Here is a 27,144-nt window from a genome sequence, read left to right on the forward strand (position 1 = left end):
AATACACCTGTGCTCCTCCTGCACCATAACACTACCAAGAATATGGGTGTAGCTTAAGATCCTTTATAAAGAACAAAGCAGGCACAGTAACTCATGCCTGTAATCCCAGTGCTTTGGAAGGCCAAGGTGGGAAGATGGCTTGAGGCCAAGAGTTTGAGATCAGCCTGGGCAATATAGCGAGACCCCATCTCTACAAATTTTTTTTTTTTAATTAGCCCAATGTAGTGGCACACACCTGTAGTCCCAGCTACTCAGGAGGCTGTGACAGGAAGACTGCTCTGCCCAGAAGTTTAAGGCCGCAGTGAGTTATGACTGCACCACTGCATTCCAGTCTGGGCGACAGAGTGAGACTTTTTTTTTTTGAGACAGAGTCTCGCTCTGTCACCTAGGCTGCAGTGCAATGGCATTATCTTGGCTCACTACAAACTCCACCTCCTGGGTTCATGTGATTCTCTTACTTCAGCCTCCCAAGTAGCTGAGACTATAGGCGTACACCATCAGGCCCAGCTAATTTTTTCAGTATTTTTAGTAGAGAAGGGGTTTCACCATATTGGCCAGGCTGGCCTCGAATTCCTAACCTCAAGTGATCGGCCCGCCTTGGCCTCCCAAAGTGCTGGGATTAGAGGCAGCACATCCTTGCCTCAGATCTGAGCAGAATGGGCACATACAGATCCACAATCCTGGAGTCTCACTGGTGACATAGGCAGGGGCATGGCAGCAGCTACTTGCCTGCAGGCTAGTTTGGCACCTAACTGGGAAACTGAAATCCCTGCTCTACGATAAGAGATACAAAGACTGTTCTGAGAGCAGGGTTGTTTTCATTTTGTCATCAACCACTAATTTTAACAAGGGGTGGATAAATTTGTGTGAAGCCTTTTTTTTTTTTTGAGACAGAGTCTCGCTCTGTTTCCCAGCTGATGTGATCTTGGCTTACTGCAGCCTCCACCTCCCAGGTTCAAGCAATTCTCCTGACTCAGCCTCCCAAGTAGCTGGGATTACAGGAGCCCACCACAACGCCGGGCCAATTTTTGGACTTTCAGTACAGGTGGGATTTCGCCATATTGGCCAGGCTGGTCTCAAACTCCTGACCTCAGGTGTTCCGCCTGCCTTGGCGTCCCAAAGTGCTGGGAGTACAGGCATTAGCCACCATGACCAGCCTGTGTGAAGTCTTAAATGGGATCCCTAGATTCCGTTTTTTCAAGTCAGAATCATTTAACTAACTTCCACATACCCCTAACAATTGTACACAAACATTTTACCCCAAAGAATCTGGGAAAGAGGAAAGACTATGTTAATATTTAGAGATAATCTTTCCAAAGGGCACTATTAATTTTAATGGCTACACTCCAGAATTTTATTTATATAAAATTCAAGAAGTAGAGGTCAATATGGAGTCTCACACCAAAAGATTAGACACTGCATCATTCCATTTCTAAAAAAGGTAAATGGCAGCAATAGAAAACAGACTGGTAGTTGCCTGGGCTCAGGGGTGTGGGTGAGGTAGAAACTGACTACAAAAGTACACTAAGTAACTTTTTGGGGTGATGGTTAAATGATCACATATATTTGTCAAAACTCAAACTGTACATTTAAAATTCGGTGAATTTTGTTGTGTGTAAATTGCATCTCAATAAAATTGATGTTTAAACTAGAGCCATATCAAATGTTGGAATAACATAAATTAATTAGAAAGAACAGATGTTGCATTTTTACCCTGTTTTTAGCATTTGTCATTTTGTCCTGCTTAGCCTGGTAAAGTACATCCTGGTAAGTGGATGCCAAGGGCTCTTCAAGATTTACAAGCATGGCATTGGGATTTTTCAAAGCTGCAAATGTGTCGGCTGGAATTCTATGGTCAATAGCTTCATTAATAGCAATAACAGCAGCATGTACTAAAAAAAAAAACAAAAACACTGAGATTATATAGATTAAAGGATGTATACCACAATAGAAAGCAACACTGCACCCCCCATTAGAGACAGAGGCTCCTTTTCACAGAGAAATAACAACTGGGGTTCAAAGACTGGCTCCCTGGGCCCTATACCCTCTTCCTTATGGTATACAAAGCCACAGCTCCATCTGTGATCCATGTTTGGGACGATGAATTTGGAATCTCAGAGAAATACTCATAAGAGAGCCTTGCAAGGAGCACTTGCTCTGGAGATATTTGCCTTAACTACAGAGTAAACACCATAAAACAATAAGAAACTCAATGAGCCACGGAAATGTAGGACTTCCTTTCTTTTTTTCTTTTCTTTTTCTTTTTTTTTTTTTTTGAGACAGAGTTTCGCTCTTGTTGCCCAGTCTGGAGTGCAATGGCGCTATCTCGGCTCACTGCAACCTCCACCTCTTGGGTTCAAGTGATTCTCTTGCCTCAGCCTCCCGAGTAGCTGGGATTACAGGCACGCGCCACCATGCCCGGCTAAATTTTTGTCTTTTTAGTAGAGTTGGGGTTTCACCATGGCCAGGCTGGTCTTGAACTCCTGACCTCAGGTGATCCACCCGCCTTGGCCTCCAAACTGCTAGGATTACAGGTGTGAGCCACCGCGTCCAGTCAGGACTTCCTTTCTAAATGCTTTCACTTTAATCAGAATTAATCATGTATTTCCAAATAACAACGGCATGGAAGGCTATGTGTTTACAACTACATCTATGGACTTAAACTTGCTAGCAAGATTCACAATGTCCTAGATCATCACTATAGAATTAATTATTGGAAATGGTGGCAAAAATCTCAGTTGAACCCATGAGATTTCTCTCTTCTTACATGCGGCTTCATCCACTGACAGTTCATTAGCCAGGATGCCCCCAATCTTGCTAAATGCAGGCATTTGGATGCCATACTTCTCCAACTCAGTCTTCATGTTGTTGATTTCTTCTTCTACAGGAGGGAATTAATACTCAGTCAATCAAGCTAGGCACCTTTCCATAACCAAGAGAAGGAAACATATTCCTCAACTATACAGTGGGATTAAATGGCATTTACCTTTTAGGGTGTTATAATGATATAAAGATAAAATGTATGGAAAGCACTTAACACAGTAACTGGCATATAAAATGCAGTCAAACATTATTATTATCAAAGGCATCAAAAATAACTATAAAGTGAGCAGGTCCTACAGGAAATAGTTGTTCAGAATTGCTACTTGTGGCATTTCCTACAACGAACTTATAAATGGAACAGCTTTAATGTGAGCTCAACAATAAGTGAATCACAAACTAAGTCAGTTATCTCAGTCTTTACAATCCAAATCATTAGCTGCTATTCAACAATTTCATTTCTAAGGCAGAACGCCTAATGATAAAGAAAACATGTAAGGTCTGGCCCTTTCCCCAGGTCTGGTGAATAACTTCCCTGGAAGGAAAAAATATCATGGACAAAAAATTTCTTACCAAGTTTTAAACTTTCAAGCCAACAAAATAATCACCACTTTGAAAGACTTGAATCTATCTTACCCTTAAACAATATTACCACTGTCCTTTTTCTCCCTAATCCCTCATCTCTTCAAGCATCTGGCTATAGCAAATACACATAGAAACATGCATCCAAATAAGCTTAAACTTTAAAATTACTAAATTGGCATCTCTGTGTCATCTCACTCCCCACTCTCCCTTCTTGCTTTGCCTACAACAGATGCTTGCTGGAATGGAAAGGGAAAGATAGTTATAAAGCTTTTTTCAACATACCCGAACATTTAATGTTATGTGTTAACATTATTATATGTTTTATATATGTTGTTATCCCCAATTTATATATAAGAACTGAGACTCACTAATCATGTTCACATTATAAGTGAGAGAACAGAGCTTGAAATTCCAAGTTTAGTGTTCTTTACCCCACATCAGAGAAGCAAGTTATTAATATTTCTTTCACCTCCACTGCCAGAGTATTTTTAAAGCCTTAGGTCTTTAAAATTGGTACTGCTGGCTCTCCAGGCTACTTCCACATAATTCAAGCATTTCCTGCCAAGTCTGTAACTCCTTACCTGTGAAGTCAACCTTTCCATATAGGTCTTGAATCTGAGGGGCCAGGCCTAGCTTGAACAGGTACAAACTAGAAGATACAATATGCAAAAGGTTAGGCCTCCCAGCAGTGCCTAGCTGCCACCCTTAAAAGGGGAAAATCAGCATGAAGAATAAAATAGAAGCATTCTGAACACTGAGACTCCCAGTACCTACAACAGTCTCCTTTGTAGTTACAATACTCTATTTACCTCAGAGTGTTTTTTTTTTTTTAGTTTAAATGACAGCATTGTCCTAAAAAGTCACATAACACAATGCAAAGAGCACTGGACTGGGGAGATCAGTAGGCACAAATTCAAGTCCCGGTTCTGGCACAAAGTCAATGTATAATTAGATGTTAATGGCCAGGCACGATGGCTCATGCCTGTAATCCCAGCACTTTCGGAGGCTGAGGTGGGCAGATCACCTGAGGTCAGGAGCTTGAGACCAGCCTGGCCAACATGGCAAAACTCCGTCTCTACCAAAAATACAAAAATTAGCCAGGCGTGGTGGCATGTGCCTGTAATCCCAGCTATTCAGGAGACTGAGGCAGGAGAATCGCTTGAACCTGGGAGGCAAAGGCTGCGGTGAGAGCCGAGATCGCACCACTGTACTCCAGCCTGGGCAACAGTGCGAGACTCCATCTCAAAAAAGAAAAAAAGATGTTAACATTAATGTTAATATAATTAATAATGAAGTGTTTCTTCATTTGTTTGCTTTCCTGTAATCAATCAGTTTTAAATAACAAGACATCTTAGAAAAGCTTCATAAAAATGATTCAGATGGCAAATCTTACTTAAACTGAATTCATATTACTGATGGAAAAGCTTAATCCAGGTAATTTAACAGCTTTAGATAAATAATATTTCATATATTTTTACTTTCTAAGTATCAGGTTGGTAAAAATTATTTTTACTTTTTAAACTTAAAAAAAAAATCACTTAGACTCTAAGCTTCATGCAAGCAGGGACAATACAGGGCTCATTCACTAATGTCTACCCAGAGCCTAGCATATATTAATAAATGTTAATCAATATTTGACAGATGAATGGACAGATAAATCAATGTCCATAAGCCTGTGTTAAGTGGATTCTAAAGCCCTAGCTGGTTGGAACCAATAAATTAGAAGAGATCAGAAGGGTACTTCACAGATACTGACAAAAGCAAGAAATTGACAGTTTAAAGCAGCAGGGAAATAAGAAATATATAAGAAATAAATCATAGAAACTTAAAGTGGTATACAGTTTTTGTAAATAATCTATAAACTCAGTATCATCCAAATACAAACATGCATCATGTACACTGCAATCACAGAACTGATCAAAATTTAAATTGTATATAATAAACCCAAATGTATAAGAGAAAAACAAAAAAAAATCAAGTATTCTCAAAACACACTAGACTTTATGCATCCACAGAAGCTAACCATTTTCTCAGAGAAGTGCAAGTATAAGACATATGTATATGATTAAATGCTTTTCTTTCAGGTAAAACACTCAAGATGGATATATAAAGCTCCTCTCTCAGAAGATTTTAAATGTATTCAAAAAATTCTCCAGACTGGGTGTAGTGGCTCACGCCTGTAATTCCAGTACTTTGAGAAGGAGAGGCAGGAGGATCGCTTGAGGTCAGGAATTCAAAACAGCATGAGTAACATAGCAAGACCCTGTCTCTACAAAAAAAATTTTTTTAATTTGCCAGGTATGGTGGTGCATGCCTGTAGTCCTAGCTATTTGGGAGGCTAAGGCAGGAGGATAGCTTGTGCCTCGGAGGTTGTTACAATGAGTCAAGGTCACACCTCTGTGTTCCAGCCTAAGCAAAAGAGTAAGACCCTGCCTCTTTAAAAAAGAAATTCCAAAGCAAAATAACTAATAACTTTCTATACATGTAATATGTTCCCTTATATATTTTTCTCCTGCATTCTTAATTGCGAGAATATTTTTCTCCAAGAATTTCTTTCTCATTTATTCCTATTTGGAAATAGGGAACAAGAAATTTTAAGAAAGTTCAAGAATGTTGCAGATATGGTTTGGGTCTGTGCCCCTGTCCAAATCTCATGTCAAATTGTAATCCCCAGGTGGGGGCCTGGTGAGAGGTGATTGGATCAATGGGGGCATATTTCCCCCTTGCTGCTGTTCTCCTAACAGTGAGTGAGTTATCGCTAGATTTGGTTGTTTAAAAGTATGTAAGCACCTTCCCACCTCTCTCTTCCTCTTGTTAATGCCATGTGAGATGTGACTGTTTCCTCTTTGTTTTCTGCCATGATTGTAAGTTTCCTGAGGTCTCTCCAGCCATGCTTCCTGTAGAAGCTGTGGAACCTTAAGCCAATTAAACCCTTTTCTTTATGAATTACCCAGTCTCAGGTATTTCTTTATAGCAGTACAAGAACGGACTAATACAGTTGCTTTCACAGTACCAAGAACACTGAATTAGCTTTTAATGTCTTTCAATGGTAAATTAAAGGTGCCACAACCGTATCACTGGCTGACATAAAAAGTAGACATGGGCACCATCTTTCTTTTAACTCTTTTTTTTTTTTTTGAGACGGAGTCTGGCTCTGTCGCCCAGGCTGGAGTGCAGTGGCTGGATCTCAGCTCACTGCAAGCTCTGCCTCCCGGGTTTATGCCATTCTCCTGCCTCAGCCTCCCGAGTAGCTGGGACTACAGGCGCCCGCCACCTCGCCCGGCTACTTTTTTGTATTTTTTAGTAGAGACGGGGTTTCACCAGGTTAGCCAGGATGGTCTCGATCTCCTGACCTCGTGATCCGCCCGTCTCGGCCTCCCAAAGTGTTGGGATTACAGGCTTGAGCCACCGCGCCCGGCCACTTAACTCTCTTTAATTATTACAAGTATTTTATGGAGATAACGGAGCTATGAATGGATTCAAAATGGCCAGGTAAGTCCTCTCACCCACAATCAAAAGTACTTAGCTTCACACTGAAACTTATAAACCCTCCCATCTTTGCTCCTGCTCTCCCATGCCTACTTCCACAAATACACTGTTAGGCACCTATAATGGGTCAGACTGTAACTGTGCTTAAGATTTATTTTTCTTATTTCCTACTTAAGCTGAACTTTGTAGCAATGGGCAGAAGGAAGCTGTGTTAACCTATCTGGATTCTAACTATATTTTCTGTGAATGGTGAGTAACCTAGAAGTCACTATGTCAATCTCAAAGATTATTAATAAAGACCCTGAAACACAGCAGGTGATTAGGAAACAGAATCTACTATAGGCCCACAGTCCCTTACCCAAATTCTTGGAGCCAGATATATTTGAATGTTGAATTTCTCAGATATTAGAAAGTGTATTTCTATTTACAGTGTATATGGTATTATAAAGTATCCCCAGCAAGCCCTGGGGCAGCATCCTCAATCCAATACATTACTTTCTGCAGAGAAACACACAAACATAATCATACTAAGGAGACAAATGAGCTTACACCAAACTTAAAATCAATTTTCAGATAGTTTAGGGTTTTAATTTAGGATAAGAGATTATGGACCTGTTTAACCCCAAAATCAGTTATTAGAATAACAAAACAGGGGAATCAGGAAGAAAGTATACAAGTATTTTGAGAATGGAAAACTAGGGTCTTATCTGAGAGTGCAATGTTATCTACAAAAGTAATATAGTATGATTAAAGCACAGTGACTATCTCTGGAATAATGCCAATCAAGACTTCAGAGGGGGGAAAAAAAAAAAAGGCAAGCAGGGAGGAGACAGTTAGTACTTTTCTGTCACTGTTGATCCAAAGAAGATGGAGCCTTATCCAATACAGTGAGGTGAGAAATCTGCTTTGAACAGGTTGTGTTTTGTGGTAAAAGAAGAAACTCTCAGCAATTATAAACACTTCCTACATATTATCAAATGTTGCCAATCCACCCTTCAGGAAAAACACCATTAAAAAAAAAAATCATAAATCACAAAACACACCACTCTATATATACTTTCTAAGCACAGACTGCATATTCAAGAGAAATGGAAAACAATAGTGGACTTCCTTTCTTTCTTTCTGACTCTACCACTAGGAAGGCATAGCTAATTCTTTAGCCTGTACTACACAGAATTTAAGGGCCTGGAACCCAGGTTACACTGCAAGAGTAGTGGCTACACAACTAGCAGAGAGGAATTCTGCTTCCATGTTCAGATATCCATCGCAGGTATAGCCTTCACAAGATTATCAACATAGACAAATCTCATGCAACACTAAGTCAAACACAATATTCAGAATTAATGTGATCTGGACTCAGACACACATATTTGGTAATGTTTTGTTTTGTTTTTTAGAGACAGAGTCTTGCTCTGTTGCCCAGCCTGGAGTGCAGTAGCACAATCATAGCTCACTGCAGCCTCAAACTCCTGGGCTTAACTGATCCTCCCACCTCAGCCTCCAGGGTAGCTAGGAATGCAGGCGCATGCCACCATGCCCAGCTAATTTTTTATTTCTTGTAGAAATGGGGTCTTGCTACGTTGCTCAGGATGGTCTTTAACCCCTGGCTTCAAACAAACCTCTCGCTTTGGTCTCCCAAAGCACTGGGATTACAGGTGTGAGCCACTGTACCTACCCAGCCTCAGACACATATTTGAAATTGCTACATTCTCAACACGAGATCCACTAGTTCTCAGCTATATTCATTCTTTTGTATGTTTCACACTGATACCAATGACACCACAGATTTAGTATATGTTTGATCAAGAAACTGGAGACAATAGTCTTCTTATAAATCAGTATTATATACCTACTCCAAAGTAATTAACACTCAGCAAGCACACATAGATGATGCTATGTAAGTGCAGCCCAAGCAAAAATCTCACTCATGTCCCACTTGCTCTGCCACCATCTCCTTTAGTCCTGTGGCCACCAAGTAAATCTGCTAAAATACTACACTACTGTACCATAGGTTGAGTATACCAAATCTGAAAATCCAAAATCCAAAATGCTCCAAAACCTAAAAATTTTTGAGCACCAACATGACCCTCAAAGGAAATGCTATAATTGGAGCACTCTGCACTTCAGATTTGGCATGCTCAACTGGTAAGTAGAATGCAAATACTTCAAAATCGAAAACACTTCTGGTCCCAAGCATTTCAGATAAGGGACCTGTTCTGTATTCAACCTGTATAAGCATCTACTAATATGCCATCCCACTATCCTTCCAGACTTGTATCTTTTCCTTCCAATTTAATTTAGGATTCTGGGGACCTCAAAATTAAGCCACATTCCAAACTTACCATGACATTATGGGAAAAAAATATATATTGTATCATTTCCTACTATCATGTTTGTGTTGGTATAAAAAGTATTATTATTATTATTTGAGATGGAGTTTCGCTCTTGTTGCCCAGGCTGGAGTGCAATGGTGCAATCTTGGCTCACTGCAACCTCTGCCTCCCGGGTTCAAGCAATTCTCCTGCCTGAGCCTCCCGAGTAGCGGGATTACAGGCACCCGCCACCACGCCCAGCTAATTTTTTGTATTTTTAGTAGAGACGGGGTTTTGCTATGTTGGCCAGGCTGGTCTCGAACTCCTGACCTCAGGCGATCCACCCGCCTCGGACTCCCAAAGTGTTGGGATTACAGGCGTGAGCCACCGCACCTGGCTTGTAAAAATTATTGAATGAATGAACAAATGGCTTAATGATGGCAAGGACCTAGATAACTAAGAGACTGCATTCTAAGTGAAGGTATAGTTCACAGAAACACTAGATCAATTATGAAAGATACCATGTTTTTAGAACAAAATTATCTGCTATTAAATAAATAAATCCCTGCTCGGTACTCCCTAGAAAAACACAGCTGTTTCTCACCGTTTTGTTCAGATAATAGTATTTTATCCTATTTGGAACTTTTGAAACTAATGAAAAAACTTTTTCATTCTTACCTCAAGGATAAAAAACTACACACTCAATTCAGATGTTATTCACAATTTCCTTATTTTGCCAAGAAAATTTGATTACCTGAGTGCATGGATACAGTAGATACATCTTGGCATGTTCTTTCGATCATAGATATCCGTAGTTTCTGGGTAAAAAATCTAGGCAGAAATAAAAGAAATAGAGTAAGGTATCCATTCACTGTGTTCATTTGACATTCACCAATCATCAATAATACAAATCAAACTATGGACGGTTAGAAAACATCAGTGGCATTCAGTAAATAATTTCATTAGGGTGACTAGACATTTCATCATCAGAACTGCAAGGAATGAAATGCTGTAATACAGAATAAAAAGTACTACTTGGAAAATCTCTATTTGGTCAACCCACTGAATTTCATTAGGTGTGAGAAGGTCATTTACTTATTTCAGACCCAGACACAGGCATATGAAGACCAAGTTCTAGTCCAGTTTAAATCACTGGACTGATCTGAGTATGAGGCTTTCAAAACCACAATATTCCTAGTTACTATCTACCATGCCTAGATGGAGAAACAACTCAACAATGAACATTTACTAAGTGCTTTAGTTTGTGCAACCTGCTACATTTAGACACTGAAAAAACTATAAAATATTAAAATGTGTTTAATGCTTGGGAGAAATGGGAAGCTACACAGATGAAGTAGCTAGAATACAGCATGTATAAGGGAATTTGGAAGACAAGTACTTTTCCGTGGTAGCACTTACCAAAATCAATCATTTGTGTTTATCTGTTTGGCTACTCCAACAGACTATAAGCCACATGAAGGCAAGGCTAGATCTATGCTATTTATTCACTGCCATATCTTTGATATCAAGCCCAGAGCCAGGGTCATGGAAGCCCTAAAGTTAGTGAATGACGTAGGATAGGAACAGTGTAGATTTAGACTGGGAATAGCCTTGAATTTCAAGACTTATTGTCATAGTCATGTGGCACCATACAATTCAATCTGTAATTTAGGGAAATAAGGGGTGACAGTGGTTTGGATAAGCAAAAGACTGAATAACGAGGTGAGAAGAATTTGGATAAGCAATAAAGGCCTATATTAAGACTGTAAAATCATAAACTAAAGAAATGATTGAATCATGATAGACAGCAAAAGGCCTTCCAAACAAGAGAAATAGCCAGAATAAATAAAGCAGAAATAATCACGATGTGTTTGTGAGGCAGTAAGGCAATATACCCTATTGTTTTTTAAAATCTACAGAATACATTCTAGAAAATAACAGAAAAATAAGGTTGGATAGGTAGGATAAAATCAGATGATTATGAGCAACTTGAAAGTCAGCAAGTCTGAACTTGATAAGCAGGACATAAAGTGACAGCCTAGCTTTGGAGCTAAGGATAAAAATAGAGCCCTAGGGAGATCTGACTGGAGACCGGACATAGCATATGTTGACTGGAGACTGGAGCTGGGGAGGTAGGCTGGGAGGCTGTTGTTAACAGTGGATGGATAAAAGAGAGATTTCAAATAAATGGAGAAGCGGGAATGACCACATTTAGAAGTTCAAAGTATCTCCAAGGTTTTGAGACTGGATGACTGGGAAAATGATGACATGGTACCATTTATTATAGAGGAAAGGAAGTTCAGTTGGGGGAAAGGTAGATTTAGTTTTAGATATGAAAAATTATAGGTGACAGGAAGCTATCCAAGGAGAAATATCCAGCAGCTAACTGAAGATACTATGTTTATCTTATGTCAACAAGTCTTGAGAATAAAGGAAACTATGAAAATGGGAAAATGTATCTAACAAGGATTGCATCTTAAAGAATGTCCATCACTAGGACACGGAAGGTGGAATAATTAAAGAAAACAGGACGAGTTGAGCAGATTAAAAACAATTTTAAAAATCAAACTAAGAAATATCTCAGGGAAAAGGCAGCCAACAGTACCAATTATAATAAAGAGTCAAAAAGAATAAGAACCAAAAAATTACTGCCTTCAGTTTCTATAACAGGCCAGCATGTACCACATAAAGAGATTAGAAAAGACATCCTGATAAACACCATATATGTACTGTCAATTATGTATTATACATTATATTAAGGACAACAATACATTTTTAGGTTATCATTATTTCTTATTACTCAGAAGTCTTCTGGGCCTAAATGTAGGGTGGACAATTCAAGGTTTACAGCCATGATTATCAAGTTGTCCCTGAAAGCCTTTAGTACATTCTATGGTTGTTCCAATTGTAGTCCAGGACAGTATATTACTGTTAGTAAACCAAAAAAGGTAGTAAAATTACAACATTAAAAAAGCATCTCATAGTAACAACACTACTAGCAATAGAAAATATTAACAAAGCTCTTAGTACCATTCAAATGAGGTTAAATTGTCATTGCCCACTGGCAATATACTATATAAAAAACAGGTGCACAGTTTAATATTTTACACTATATATAGTACAGTATTTTATGCTATATTTAAAAAAAAAAAGGCCGGGCGCGGTGGGTCAAGCCTGTAATCCCAGCACTTTGGGAGGCCGAGACGGGCGGATCACGAGGTCAGGAGATCAAGACCATCCTGGCTAACACGGTGAAACCCCGTCTCCACTAAAAAATACAAAAAACTAGCCGCGCGAGGTGGCGGGCGCCTGTAGTCCCAGCTACTCAGGAGGCTGAGGCAGGAGAATGGCGTGAACCTGGGAGGCGGAGCTTGCAGTGAGCTGAGATCCGGCCACTGCACTCCAGCCTGGGCGACAGAGCAAGACTCCATCTCAAAAAAAAACAAAAAACAAAAAACAAAAAACAAAACAAAACAAAACAAAAATAAAAAAAACAGGGAAAGGAAGTTACAGGTGCACAGACAGGCCACATAGCTACAAGAACTTCACGTATTGCATTTCCTAACACTTGTGGGGCCTAATTCTCAAACATACCAGTGGCAAGGAAGAGAACTTCAGCACTTTCTCTGGAAAAAAGCTAGTCTTCTGCAAAGATTCGGCTCTGATTTAACTCAATTCGACAGGTATGGATGCAATAATACATACCTGTAGTATATTATATACATAGCCATATACTATATATACACACAACATATAATTATATATTGTAATAATATATTAATATACATTATTAAAATATACTATATATAATACATAATTGTATATTATATATTGTATATGTAATGTATATTTATACAATATACATATGTGTATACAATATTTATATATTGCACAAAATACAAAATATAAAATGGTTTTAGCCACCTTCTGATACTCTACATCTCACTTTTTTATTTTTATTTTTTATTTATTTATTTTTTTTTGAGACGGAGTCTCGCTCTGTTGCCCAGGCTGGAGTGCCCAGGCTGGAGTGCAGTGGCCAGATCTCAGCTCACTGCAAGCTCTGCCTCCCGGGTTTATGCCATTCTCCTGCCTCAGCCTCCCGAGTAGCTGGAACTACAGGCGCCTGCCACCTTGCCCGGCTAGTTTTTTGTATTTTTTAGTAGAGACGGGGTTTCACCACGTTAGCCAGGATGGTCTCGATCTCCTGACCTCGTGATCCGCCCGTCTCGGCCTCCCAAAGTGCTGGGATTACAGGCTTGAGCCACCGCGCCCGGCCACCTCACTTTTTTAAAATAAATTTTCCTTTGGTTACAAAAATTTGAGCTCTACAGGAAAGTATAAGGAAAATAAAAACCACCCTTAATCCCATCACACAGAAATGAAAACCATTTTATCTCCTTACAAATTTTTCCCAAGAACACTCACTTTATTTTCACACAAAAATAGTGATCGGATCTTAGCTAGAACACAAACTCTTATAACCTTCAACTGCTTTTCCCTACTGAATACATCAAAGGCCCTTTATTTGGGTTGATATCCTTTTTAATGGCAGTAGTATTTGGCTGTAACAAAATTAATATCCCTTGTGAAGAAACATGTACTTTGCTATCAATTTTTTCTATCATAATCAATGCTAAAAAATCCTTATATATACATTTTTTTGGTGCTTTCTGATTATTTATTTGGGATAACTTCCGAGAAGCAGAATTCTTAGGTCAAAGGATATTAATAGAAAGAAAAAAACAGAGAACAAAAGAAAGAATGAAATCAATCGGCCAGGCATGGTGGCTCAAGCCTGTAATCCCAGCACTTTGGGAGGCTGAGACGGGTGGATCACGAGGTCAGGAGATCGAGACCATCCTGGCTAACACGGTGAAACCCCGTCTCTACTAAAAAATACAAAAAACTAGCCGGGCGAGGTGGCAGGCGCCTGTAGTTCCAGCTACTCAAGAGGCTGAGGCAGGAGAATGGCGTAAACCCAGGAGGCGGAGCTTGCAGTGAGCTGAGATCTGGCCACTGCACCCCAGCCTGGGCGACAGAGCCAGACTCCGTCTCAAAAAAAAAAAAAAAAGAAGAATGAAGTCAATCAATCCATTCATGTCTCTAAGAGTGCCAATACAGTGTGGCAATTATAGATTCAGGCAGGAATGGGATGACAATTTCACTGAAAGCAACACTAAATAAACTCCTGAGCAAAACACCCAGAAGATGTACACTCCAATCAAAACTGCAGCCATGACCAAAAACAGACACAGGAAGTAACATCATTCTATCACCTCTACAATTTAAAATATAAAACGACCCTTCATACTCCCTACAGATTTCTAAAACATTTCCTTATATTTCCAAAGGTCAAATTTTAATGCTAACAACTTTGTCAATAAATAAATACCACTGATTCTTTAAAATGGTGAATCTCACAGCATGTGAATTCTATCCAAGGAAAAATAGTAAAATGTATGTCTACAATTTGATGTAGTAAAAGTAAATGTCATGACAGGGAATTTCTCTAGGGTAAGGTGAAACAGGTATGAGGATTATAAAAGAAAAAGAACAAAACTATTTCCTAAGTCAAAAAGAAAGACATCTTTCAGTATTTAAAAAAACACCAAAGATTCTGAGAATAATTTTACAGGTAGAATGAGAACAGGTTGTTTGGGGGTTAGGCCAAAACAGCTGGAACAAAGCCTAAACTATTATCTCAGGTAAGTTACCTTAGGCAATCCAATCTCATCCATGGCATTCAACCACTGAATCACATTATCAGTGTGTCTAAAGTGGAGGCCAGTCGCCTAGAAGAAGAAAAAAATTAGGTTCTCTTGGCTGTATTAAAGCAAATATTAAATAAAAACTCTCTTGGCAAAAGTTTCCTCATGAGATGTGACAAATTCTCCTTAATTTTGAGGTCATTAGGCTCACATTCCAATATCAAAAGCCAAATCCACATCTCAGTTCCTCTCACTTAGGAACCACCTGGAGAGCCTTCCTGTGTATAGGGTGCTCAACAGAACATGTGGTCTTTGGAGTTAAATTATCTTGGATTCAATTACTGGCTTAGTAATCTACTGGTGACACTGGACAAGCCACTTCATCCTTTAGGGACAGAGTTACCATCTAGAACAGCTGCTTTGTATGTATAAAGACTAAGTGAGATAACACACATAAACCAATTACATTAGTATGGTATCTGAACACACAGAAGATATTCACAAAATGCTGTATAAAAATACCACGCTGGGACAGTGGCTCATTCCTGTAATCCCAGCACTTTGGGAGGCCAAGGTGGACGGATCACCTCAGGTCAGGAGTTTGAGATCAGCCTGGCCAACATGGTGAAACCCCATCTCTACTAAAAATACAAAAATTAGCTGGGTGTGGTGGTGCATGCCTGTAATCCCAGCTACTTGGGAGGCTGAGGCAGGAGAATCACTTGAACCTGGGAGGCAGAGGTTGCAGTGAGAGCCAAGACAGCGCCACTGCACTCCAACATCGGCAACAGAATGAGACTTCATCTCAAAAAAAATCAATCAGGGCTTTCATTTTCTCCCTATACATAGATATCCCCTCTAAACTTCAATGTCTGCTTTTTTTTTGAAACAGGGCTCCACTCTGTTGCCCAGTTTGCAGTGTGGTGGCACAATCGGCTCACTGGCACAATCGGTTCACTGCAGCCTTACCTCCTGGGCTCAAGTGATCTTCTCACCTGTGCCTCCTGAGTAGCTGGGACTACAGGTGCATGTTACCATGCCTATCTAATTTTTTTTCTATTTTTTGTAGAGCAAAGGTCTCACTTTGTTGCCCAGGCTGATCTCAAACTGCTAGACTCAAGTGAGGGCTCCCACCTCAGCCTCCCAAAGTGCTGGGATTACAGGCACAAGCCGCTGCACCCAGCCATTTTTTCTTAAATTGTTGCTGCAAAGTCTACACTCTCCTTTTACACTATGTGCAAAGTCTCCACTCTCCTTTTACACTATCTTCCCATTCTGCCTATAGAATAGCTCCAGAGTTGTCTTCAGAATAACTGTGTATTCAAAACTGAGCATAGGGCTGGGCACAGTGGCTCATACCTGTAATCCTAGCTCATACCTGTAATCCCACCACAAGGTGGGAGGATAATTTAAGCCCAGGAGTTGGAGACCAGCCTGGGCAACATAGTGAGACCCCCATCTCTACACTAAAATTTGTGTAAATTAGCCTGGTGTAGTAGCATGCTCCCATAGTCCCAACTACTAGGGAGGCTGAGGTGGGAGGACTGCCTGAGCCCAAGAGAGGTCAAGGCTGCAGTGAGCCATGACGGCATTACTGCACTCTAGCCTGGGTGACACAGCAAGACCCTGTCTCAAAACAAAAACCAATCAACCAACAACAGAAAAACCCACTGAACATAAGTCTTTTTGACTAAGAAAAGTTTCTGTTTATGATGTTAATTTTGGCTGAGTACCTATACTTTCCCTTGTTTTCCCTTGAATTTAAACATAAAACATAAAAAATCTCTTTGACTGCTGGGCGCGGTGGCCCAAGCCTGTAATCCCAGCACTTTGGGAGGCCGAGATGGGCGGATCACGAAGTCAGGAGATCGAGACCATCCTAGCTAACACGGTGAAACCCAGTCTATACTTAAAAAATACAAAAAATTAGCCAGGCGTGGTGGCGGGCGCCTGTAGTCCCAGCTACTCGGGAGGCTGAGGCAGGAGAACAGCGTAAACCCGGGAGGCAGAGCTTGCAGTGAGCTGAGATCCGGCCACTGCACTCCAGCCTGGGCAACAGAGCGAGACTCCACCTCAAAAAAAAAAAAAAAAAAAAAAAAAACTCTTTGACATTGCAGCCTTACTCATTCTGAGTTTGGGCCCAATTATCACAGCTGCCCACCCTTACATTTGGTCTTGGTAATGCAATTCTCCACTATCTTTCATAGTCATCCTTTTTCAAGTAAGAGTCCACAGGTAAGCTCCCTATAGAGGCTCTGTAGACAGTAAAATGTGGTCCTTGTCAACATCCCCATCTTTTGGGGGGGGGCAGTAGGGGAGACAGAGTCTTGCTCTGTTGCCCAGGCTGGAGTGCAGTGGCATGATCTCAGCTCACCGTAACCTCCGCCTCCTGAGTTCAAGTGATTCTCCTGCCTCAGCCTCCTGAGTGGCTGGGATTGCAGATGTGCGCCACCAAGCCCAGCTAATTTTTATATTTTTAGTAGAGATGGGGTTTCACCAAGTTGGCCGGGTTTATCTTGAACTCCTGACCTCAAGTGTTCAGCCTGCCCCAGCCTTCCAAAGTGCTGGGATTACAGGCATGAACCACTGGGCCCGGCCCAACATCCCAACTTAATTAAGCAGTCTTCTTTTTTATAGCACCTTGAGACACAGGAATCAAATCCTCTCACTTATCTCAATTTTCTGAAATTGAATCACTTTCCCATTGTACTTTGAACTCCAGTATTACAGGGTGATGTTTTTTCATGAAGTTACTTTTGCATTCAATTTGCCAACACATCTCGGTGCTTAAAACTCATTTCTTTTTTTTTTAAGGAGACAGGCGGGAGTACAGTGGCGCAATATTAACTCCCTACAGCCTCAACCTCCTAGGCTCAAGCAATCCTCTTGCCTCAGTCTCCCAAGTAGACAGGACTACAGCATGTGCCACCAAGTCTGGCTAATTTTATTTTATTTTTTTGTAAGACAGGGTCTCATTATATTGCCCAGGGTAGTCTCAAATTCCTGGTCTTCAGAGATCCTACCACCCTGGCCTTCCAAGTACTGGGAATCGGCGTGCCCAGCCTAAAATTAGGTTTTTGTTTTTTTTTTTTTTAAGACGGAGTCTCGCTTTGTTGCCTAGGCTGGAGTGCAGTGGCATGATCTTGGCTCACTGCAACCTCCAATTCCTGGGTTCAAGCGATTCTCCTGCCTCAGCCTCCCGAGTAGCTGGGATTACAGGCATGCACCACTACGCCTCGCTAATTTTTGTATTTTTAGTAGCGACGGGGTTTCACCATGTTGGTCAGGCTGGTCTCAAACTCCTGACCTTGTGATCCGCCCACCTTGGCCTCCCAAAGTGCTGGGATTACAGGTGTGAGCCACCGCGCCCGGCCCCAAAACTAGATTTAAAGTAGTAATTCCCCTAGCTACTTCTTCTACCTTCTAAAGAATTAAAAAATTCATCTACAACTAGGAAAATTTCTAGATATATAACATCATAAGAATTCTACCAGAAACACAGACAGCTAAAGTTATTTTCCTAGTACATATATTTTTTGTGGGGGGACGGAGTGGGGGAAGGCGGGTTTTCCAGATAAATTCTAAAAGAGATGTAATACTATTTTCCTAGTACATATTGTCTTTGCACAAATTTCTCCATTCTGCCAGGCATTTTAAAGGCTATATTTTGTTGAAACAAACACACCTTACACATACTTCTCAATAACTCTTACACAAAATAAAACATGCTAACTTTCCCAAGTTGACAGAAATCTAAGCACTAAACAAGGAAGGACTCACCTTGTATCTGGTCTGTTCTCGATCATAGATTTTTTTCAGGGACACTACTCTGGGAGAGAAGAAGTTCCCCAGTTTGGCAAGGTAGACCCCATTCCTAAGCCCCTCCTCCAGTTCTGTGGTGGGAGGCAGATCTTCCCCTAGGCATGCTTCCATCCACCTGCACAAAAGGAGAGAGGATGCAAAAAAGGAAAGGGAAGGTCAGAACTTTTAGAGATTTTAAGCTTAATATCCATACTCCCTGGAGAAGCTTAAACTGAACATAATAGCACTCTTTTACAATCAGTTCCACACACATCCTTACCCAGCTTGGCCCAGTCAGATCTCAGAAGCAGAGAACTTAGGAAATTCCTGAGCATGAATGCCACTTTCTTCTCTACCCTGCTTTCCTCTGCTGCAGCAACACAGCCAGCTGGGCTCCCCAGATCCTGAATGCCCCATGAAACTTCAGACCCTTTCCCTCAGTCCTTAGGTTGCTCTTTAACAAATCTTAAGAAAAGCCATTTGTAACTGAAGCCACCATTTCAACTGTTCAGAAGCTTACATTTGTTGCTGACATTCTCTTCCGGTTTCAGAACTCAGAATCCACAGTGAATTTCTAGATCCAAGTTTTAAGGTTGTTTGGGGGTTATCAAAACAGAATCAATTATTTCAGCTAAAATATTAAAAGAAACTCCTATAGAAGCAGTAAATAATGAATTCTTAGATTTTTGGAGTCAGCGAGGAGATTGTAAAAAGGATAGGAAAAGAAAACTATTTTCCAAAAAGAAAAAGAATAAAACAAAGAAAAAAAGAAAACTATTTTCCCCTTCAAATACCTCAGGAAATTTCAGGAAAGCCTAAGATAAAACAAAGTTTAGTTACATGTATTTTCTACCAACAGAAACATAGGTAACTAAAAATCATTTATGGCAATGGTTTTCTTTTCTTCTTTTTTCTTTTGAGACAAAGTCTCACTCTATTGCCCAGGCTGGAGTGCAGTGGCGTGATCTCAGCTCACTGCAACCTCCACCTCCCGGGTTCAAGCAATTCTCCCGCCTCAGCCTCCTGAGTAGCTGGGACTCCAGGCGTGTACCACCATGCCCAGCTAATTTTTGTATTTTTAGTAGAGACGGGGTTTCATCACATTCGCTCAAACTCCTGACCTAAAATGATCTGCCCATCTTAGCCTCCCAAAGTGCTGGGATTACAGGCGTGAGCCACTGGACCCGGACCATGGCAACAGTTTTCAACCACTGAGCCACAGAATCCTGTGAATATCTAAGGAAAGCTACAGACCCTTCCTGCAGAAAAATATACATATACTTAAATTTTACATATAATTTCAGAGACTTCATTGACTCTAGGAACCCCAGATTTAAAACTCCTAATTTAAAATTATTCCACTCGGCCTGGCACGGTGGCTCAAGCCTGTAATCCCAGCACTTTGGGAGGCCGAGACGGGCGGATCATGAGGTCAGGAGATCGAGACCATCCTGGCGAACACGGTGAAACCCCGTCTCTACTAAAAAAACACAAAAAACTAGCCGGGCAAAGTGGCGGGCGCCTGTAGTCCCAGCTACTGGGGAGGCTGAGGCAGGAGAATGGCGTAAACCCAGGAGGCGGAGCTTGCAGTGAGCTGAGATCTGGCCACTGCACTCCAGCCTGGGCGACAGAGCGAGACTCCGTCTCAAAAAAATAATAAAATAAAATAAAATAAAATAAAATTATTCCACTCAATTTTTTTTTTTTAGATGGAGTCTTGCTCTGTTGCCCAGGCTGGAGTGCAATGGCACAATCTCAGCTCACTGCAACCTTTGCCTCCCGGGTTCAAGCAATTCTCCTGCCTCAGACTCCCGAGTAGCTGGGATTACAGGCCTGTGCCACCATACCCGGCTAATTTTTTGGTATTTTTAGTAGAGATGGAGTTTCACCATATTGGTCAGGCTGGTCTTGAACTCCTGACCTCAGGTGATCCACCCGCCTCGGCCTCCTAAAGTGCTGAGATTACAGGTGTAAGCCACCGTTTCCAGCTCAGTCTTGCTTTTAAATCTACTCTACCTTTAAATCAGCCAGCGTACTCTCTAACTTATGAAACCTGATGGGTATATGAATGGGCCAGATAATTTTCTGGTTGTTTCCTATACTTGATAAGCTTCTCTGCTGTCTTTTTTTTTTTTTTTTTTTTTTTAGGCGGAGTCTCGTTCTGTCGCCCAGGCTGGAGTGCAGTGATGCAATCTCGGCTCACTGCAAGCTCCGCCTCCCGGGTTCATGCCATTCTCCTGCCTCAGCCTCCTGAGTAGCTGGGACTATAGGCGCCCGCCACTTCGCCCAGCTAATTTTTGGTATTTTTAATAGAGACGGGGTTTTACCGTGGTCTCGATCTCCTGACCTTGTGATTCGCCCGCCTCAGCCTCCTAAAGTGCTGGGATTACAGGCGTGAGCCACCGCACCCAGCCTCTGCTGTCTTTTCTTTCTTTCAAATAGTAGAACTTAAATTGTCAGAAAGGGGAAAAATGAAACAAATGAGTTTTCCAGAAGAGTTGTCATAATAATTAAATTAGATACCAATTTAAAATGGCTACAAAAATCTAAACTATACCACTATTGAGCCTAAAGACCCAAAGGGCAATGTGGAAAAGAATGGCAGTTGTTGGTATGGAAATAGTGTAGTTCAAGGACTCATCTCATCTTTTTACCGCTAAAAAAGATGCTGATAAAATCATTCTGGCAAACAACTACTGGCAACTCCAGCTCTCTGGGGACAATCTAACTTGGGTTCTCATTAACAGGGAAAACCTAACAACCTCAGCCTAAGCCAAAAATGGCCCTCAAGCAGGTAACAGTACCAAAAAAAAAAAAATAGTTACTTATTTTTCTTTTTAAAATAAAGTAAACACACAGGGAAACTATGGATAAAGAGCACAGTAGATACTTTTGGCTTGAATCAGAGCCAGTTACCAGAGGTATTTAGGTTTTCCTCTTTTCTGAGATTTCTAGACTAAAATAAAAATAAAAGGAGAGCCCATGGTAACATCTCCCACCATTCTTTATATTTCCTTTCCCTAGTCCAACTGCTATAAAACAGTCCTGACTTAGATGTTTCCTATAGCTGGGTAGAATACTCTTTGTATAACACAGGAGTCAGGTCAGAGAAGAAAGGCCAACTGTGATTTGGTGAAAGCAATTAAGTAGAAAGAATGAGCTGGAATAAATAGGGAGGCAAAATACAGTGTTTCTAAACAACTGCTCAAACCTGAAGCTGCCCTCCAAGTCACCACACGTGTGGCTTGCCCGCCAATCTGAGCTATTTCACAATGGAGTATCACCTGGTTTGTTTACAAAATAAATTAGGACTAGGTAGGACGCAGTGGCTCACACCTGTAATCCCAGCACTTTGCGAAGCCAAGGCAGGCCGATTACTTGAGGTCAGGAGTTCAAGACCAACCTGGACAACATGGCGAAACCCCATCTCTACTAAAAACACAAAAATTAGCCAGCGTGGTGGTGTGCACCTATAGTCTCAGATACTTGGGAGGCTAAGACAGGAGGATCACTTTAACCTGGGAGGTAGAAGCTGCAGTGAGTTGAGATGGTGGCACTGCACTCTAGCTGGGGTGACAAACTGAAATCCTGTCACAAACAAATGAACAAATTAGGACCAAACCACTTTGAACAGTAAAGTGCCATGTTACTATAATTTTTAATGTTAGCAGAAGTTTAGATTCTACTGAAATTCCAAGATGACACAACAAACACTTCTTTCAGTCTTTCTCTATAGCTCACATGAGATTTCCCCTTCTTCCACTAAATCACATAATCAGAAAATGTGAAAGCCAGGAAGTAAATGCACTTCTAGGGAAAATCCCTTTGTTTTCAATGTAATATATATCTAAAAATGGCCAGGCACAGTAGCTCACGCCTGTAATCCCAGCACTTTGGGAGGCCAAGGCAGGAGGACTGCTTGAGCCCAAGAGTTCAGGACCAGCCTGGCAACACAGCCAGACCCTGTCTCTACAAAAAATTTTAAAATTAGCCAGGCATGGTGGCAAATGCCTGTACTGTAGTCCCAGCTACTTGAGAGGCTGAGGCAGGAGGACTGTTTGAGCCCAGGAAGTCAAGGCTGCAGTGAGTTATGATCGTACCACCGTACTCCAACCTGGGCAACAGAACAAAACTCTGTCTCAAAAATAATATATATATATATGAGACAATTAAACATTTCTGAAAATTTCATGAATATTTTCCATATTATATAGTTTCTGAAGACTTTAAGTTTACATAAAAATTTAACCAAGTCCTTAATCAGTCACCTGTTAGACATTTATGTCATTTCTAAATTTTTTTTTTTTTTTTTTTGAGACAGAGTCTCGCTCTGTCGCCCAGGCTGGAGTGCAGTGGCGCGATCTCCGCTCACTGCAAACTCCGTCTCCCGGGTTTATGCCATTCTCCTGCCTCAGCCTCCCGAGTAGCTGGGACTACAGGTGCCTGCCACCTTGCCCGGCTAGTTTTTTGTATTTTTTTAGTAGAGACGGGGTTTCACCGTATTAGCCAGGATGGTCTCGATCTCCTGACCTCGTGATCCGCCCGTCTCGGCCTCCCAAAGTGCTGGGATTACAGGCTTGAGCCACCGCGCCCGGCCTCTAAATGTTTTTAACCATTAAATAATAGTGCAAGGAATATCTTTGTGCACAGTGTTCTTCTTTATTTAGAATTAATTACTCAGGAAAGGTCCTTAGAAGTACAACTCTAAAATTAAAAATACAAACATTGAAAAAGAATCTAACTGCCCATAAGCCTGCTCAGAGGCTAATAATGTATTTGCACTTCCCCCCATTTACAAATAAGAATGAGGCTGATCCAAGGTCATCCAATAGCTAGTGGCAAAGACGGAATAACAAGACTAACTGCTAGATTTAGAATCCTCCTCACAATATCACTGTTGCTCTCACTATACCACCTGAAAAACCAAAAGGGTCCGAGCTCACAGGCTCTCCAAATAGGGAAAAATCTCAGAACTACCATGAAGGAAAAAGACTGGTTTATCTCCACATTCTGCCTACTTAATAATTAAAGGTATTTTAGTTTAACTAAATCCACCGATTCTCAACTTAGACACAAAACTTTTCTTATTAAACTTAAACACTGGCCGGGCGCGGTGGCTCAAGCCTGTAATCCCAGCACTTTGGGAGGCCGAGACGGGCGAATCACAAGGTCAGGAGATCGAGACCACCCTGGCTAATATGGTGAAACCCCGTCTCTACTAAAGAATACAAAAAACTAGCCGGGCGACGAGGCGGGCGCCTGTAGTCCCAGCTACTTGGGAGGCGGAGGCAGGAGAATGGCGTGAACCTGGGAGGCGGAGCTTGCAGTGAGCTGAGATCCGGCCACTGCACTCCAGCCTGGGCGACAGAGCCAGACTCCGTCTAAAAAAAAAAAAAAAAAAAATTAAACATTTAGAACTGGTTAAGTTTGGCAGGGTGCAGTGGTTCTCACCTGTAATCCTAGCACTTTGGGAGGCCAACATGGGTGGATCACTTGAAGTCAGGAGTTGGAGAACAACCTGGCCAACATGGTGAAGCCCCATCTCTACAAAAAATACAAAAATAAGCCAGGTATGCTGGAGTATGCCTGTAAATCCAGCTACTACTTGGAAAGCTGAGGCATGAGCTGAGATCGCATCACTGCACTCCAGCCTGGGCAACAGCAGAGCAAGTCTCTTGTCTTAAAAAAACAAACAAACCAACCTGGCTGAATTCATTCTCCTACTGAATACTATGTTCCAAGTATGGTCTGACCAGCCTGAAATGAAACAGGACTATCACCTTCTTCATTATGACACTACCTAACCACAAAGCCTCTGCTTAAATTATTTTATTACACTTTTTCAATAAACAGAAACTCCTTTTTATCCCAAATATAGAGCTGCTAAACCACATCTCCAGCTTTTTTTTTTTTTTTAAATGGAGTCTGGCTCTGTCACCCAGGCTAAAGTGCAGTGGCATGTTCTCAGCTCACTGCAACCTCCGTCTCCCAGGTTCAAGCAATTCTCCTGCCTCAGCCTCCCAAGGCTGGGAATACAGGCCTGTGCCACCACACTTGGCTAATTTTTATATTTTTAGTAGAGACGGGGTTTCACCATGTTGGCCAGGTTGGTCCTGAACTCCTGACCTCAGGTGATCCACCCGCCTCGGCCTCCCAAAGTGCTGGGATTACAGGCATGAGCCACCACGCCCAGCCTCTAGCTCTTTTATAAATTTAGCTTTATGAAGACTTTTAAAAATTTTTTTTTATTTTTTGAGATGGAGTCTCACTTTGTTGCCCAGGCTAGCGTGCAATGGCATGATCTCAGCTCACTGCAACCTCCGCCTCCCGGGTTCAAGCAATTCTCCTGTCTCCAGGGTAGCTGGGATTACAGGCGCCCACAAGCATGCCCAACTAGTTTTTGTATTCTTAGTAGAGACGGGGTTTCACCATGTTAGCCAGGCTGGCCTTGAGCTCCTGACCTCAAGTGATCCGCCCAAGTGCTGGGATTATAGGCGTGAGACACGCCTGGCCTATAAATACATTTAAAAATAAAACTATGGCTGAGGTGAGAGGGTTGCCTGAGCCTTTGAGTTTGAGGATGCAGTGAGCAGTGATCATACCACTGCATTCCCAGTCTGGGCGACAGAGTGAAACTCTTGTCTCAAAATCTATCAATCTATGCACAAAAGAAAATTACTGGCCAACACAACTTTTTACCAATTGTCATGTTTAACCCTGTCCTAGCAATAACCATAGAATCTCAAGGCTGGAAGGCTCATTAAAGATTTTTTAGGCCATCTCAATTCCTCCACTCCCCTCACATGTTCTACTCCATCCCCAATTTGATACCTTAATGTTCCCAAAACATTTCAGCCAAATCAGGAAGCAGGCTGAACCTGAACACTGATAGAGAATCGAACATTCAAGGTAACCTGGTTCATTTCTGGATTCCAGTAGTCAGAAAATTTTTGTTAAGCCAGCATCAATTCTCTACTGGCACCCTAAGCTGCCCCCTGGAGCAAGAAAATGTAAAAATAAAAGCATAATGTGAGTAGCACTGGCCATGGACTTGGAAAGATCTGGTTCTATGTCCTGTCTCGGGCACTTACCAAGAAAGCCACTTAACCAGTTCTTTCATTTGTTAAAAAAGGCTAACAGTATCTTCCAAGGTTTGTCATTGAGGATTAAATAAGATTGCAAGTGAAATATAGAGCTAGCACAGTGCTTGGCTGGGTATTGAAAAAAATATTTGTGTCTTTCCTCCTATCCCCTCATGATGAGTCACATGCTGACAATTCCATAAGTAAAATGATTCCAGCTCCTTCAAGCACTAATCATAAAAACAGAATAATAATAGCACCTACCCACAGAATGTTTATGAGGATTAAAGAGATGATAGTACATATAAAATACTAAGAACGGTGCCTGGCACAGAGTAAGTACTGAAAACGTTACCAGGTATTATATTAGCAGTATTATACATCATCTCTGCCCCCTCACGTCTTTTGCGCATCTCTCAACGTTCTCCAACTGAATTCTGTGTTCCAGGTATGGTATGACCAGCCTGAAATGGAACAGGACTACCATCTTCTTCATTCTGACACTCCATAACCACAAAGCCTCAGATTAAATTATTTTATTATGCTTTTTCAATCAACAGAGACTCGTTTCTCCCCCAAATACAGAGCTGCTAAACTTTATCTCTACAATTCCATATTTAAATCATTATTTGGCCGGGCGCGGTGGCTCAAGCCTGTAATCCCAGCACTTTGGGAGGCCGAGACGGGCGGATCACGAGGTCAGGAGATCGAGACCATCCTGGCTAATATGGTGAAACCCCGTCTCTACTAAAAAATACAAAAAACTAGCCGGGCGCCTGTAGTCCCAGCTACTCGGGAGGCTGAGACAGGAGAATGGCGTGAACCCGGGAGGCGGAGCTTGCAGTGAGCTGAGAGCCGGCCACTGCACTCCAGCCTGGGCGGCAGAGCAAGACTCCGTCTCAAAAAAAAAAATAAATAAATAAATAAATAAATAAATAAATAAATAAATAAATAAATCATTATTTGCACTTATATCCATGACATATCTTCATGATAAGAGTAAGCCAACTGTCCCTAGTGTCAGAATCTTTTAGATCCTAATTCCACCACCCAAAATATTCTCTTCCAGCTTCACATCACATCATCCACAAATACTAATGGGCTTTAAAGAATGAACAGTTTACCAAATAGCCAAGGCAGAGAAGGCCTCCAAATAGTAGAAACACCATGTACAAAGGCAGGGAGGCACAAGAAAACAACATGTGTCACAGAGTAGCTCAGCACCAGCACTACTGGAAGGTAAAAGCAAGGGGACAACTGGAGGAGACGATGACAAAGTCAGCAGGCTGGATCATACAAGGCCTTATTTGTCACGCTTAGAAACCTTTACTGCATCCTTGGGGG

General features: G+C 41.4%; 1 protein-coding gene across 1 annotated transcript in view; it reads right to left on the minus strand.

Moving 5' to 3' along the window:
* Nucleotides 1–27,144, minus strand: part of IQGAP1 (IQ motif containing GTPase activating protein 1) — a 124,191-nt gene that overhangs the window by 65,689 nt on the left and 31,358 nt on the right. Inside the window, exons 3-8 of the mRNA XM_033188990.1 lie at nt 18,698–18,854; nt 14,924–15,001; nt 9,961–10,037; nt 3,987–4,054; nt 2,768–2,881; nt 1,714–1,892 (exon numbers count right to left, since the gene is read on the minus strand). Of these exons, the coding sequence (XP_033044881.1) occupies nt 1,714–1,892; nt 2,768–2,881; nt 3,987–4,054; nt 9,961–10,037; nt 14,924–15,001; nt 18,698–18,854 (673 nt within the window). The remainder of the gene's footprint in view (nt 1–1,713; nt 1,893–2,767; nt 2,882–3,986; nt 4,055–9,960; nt 10,038–14,923; nt 15,002–18,697; nt 18,855–27,144) is intronic.

This window comes from Trachypithecus francoisi, unplaced genomic scaffold (assembly GCF_009764315.1).
Source record: "Trachypithecus francoisi isolate TF-2019V2 unplaced genomic scaffold, Tfra_2.0 Lachesis_group3, whole genome shotgun sequence".
In the NCBI taxonomy this organism is placed as follows: Eukaryota; Metazoa; Chordata; class Mammalia; order Primates; family Cercopithecidae; genus Trachypithecus; species Trachypithecus francoisi.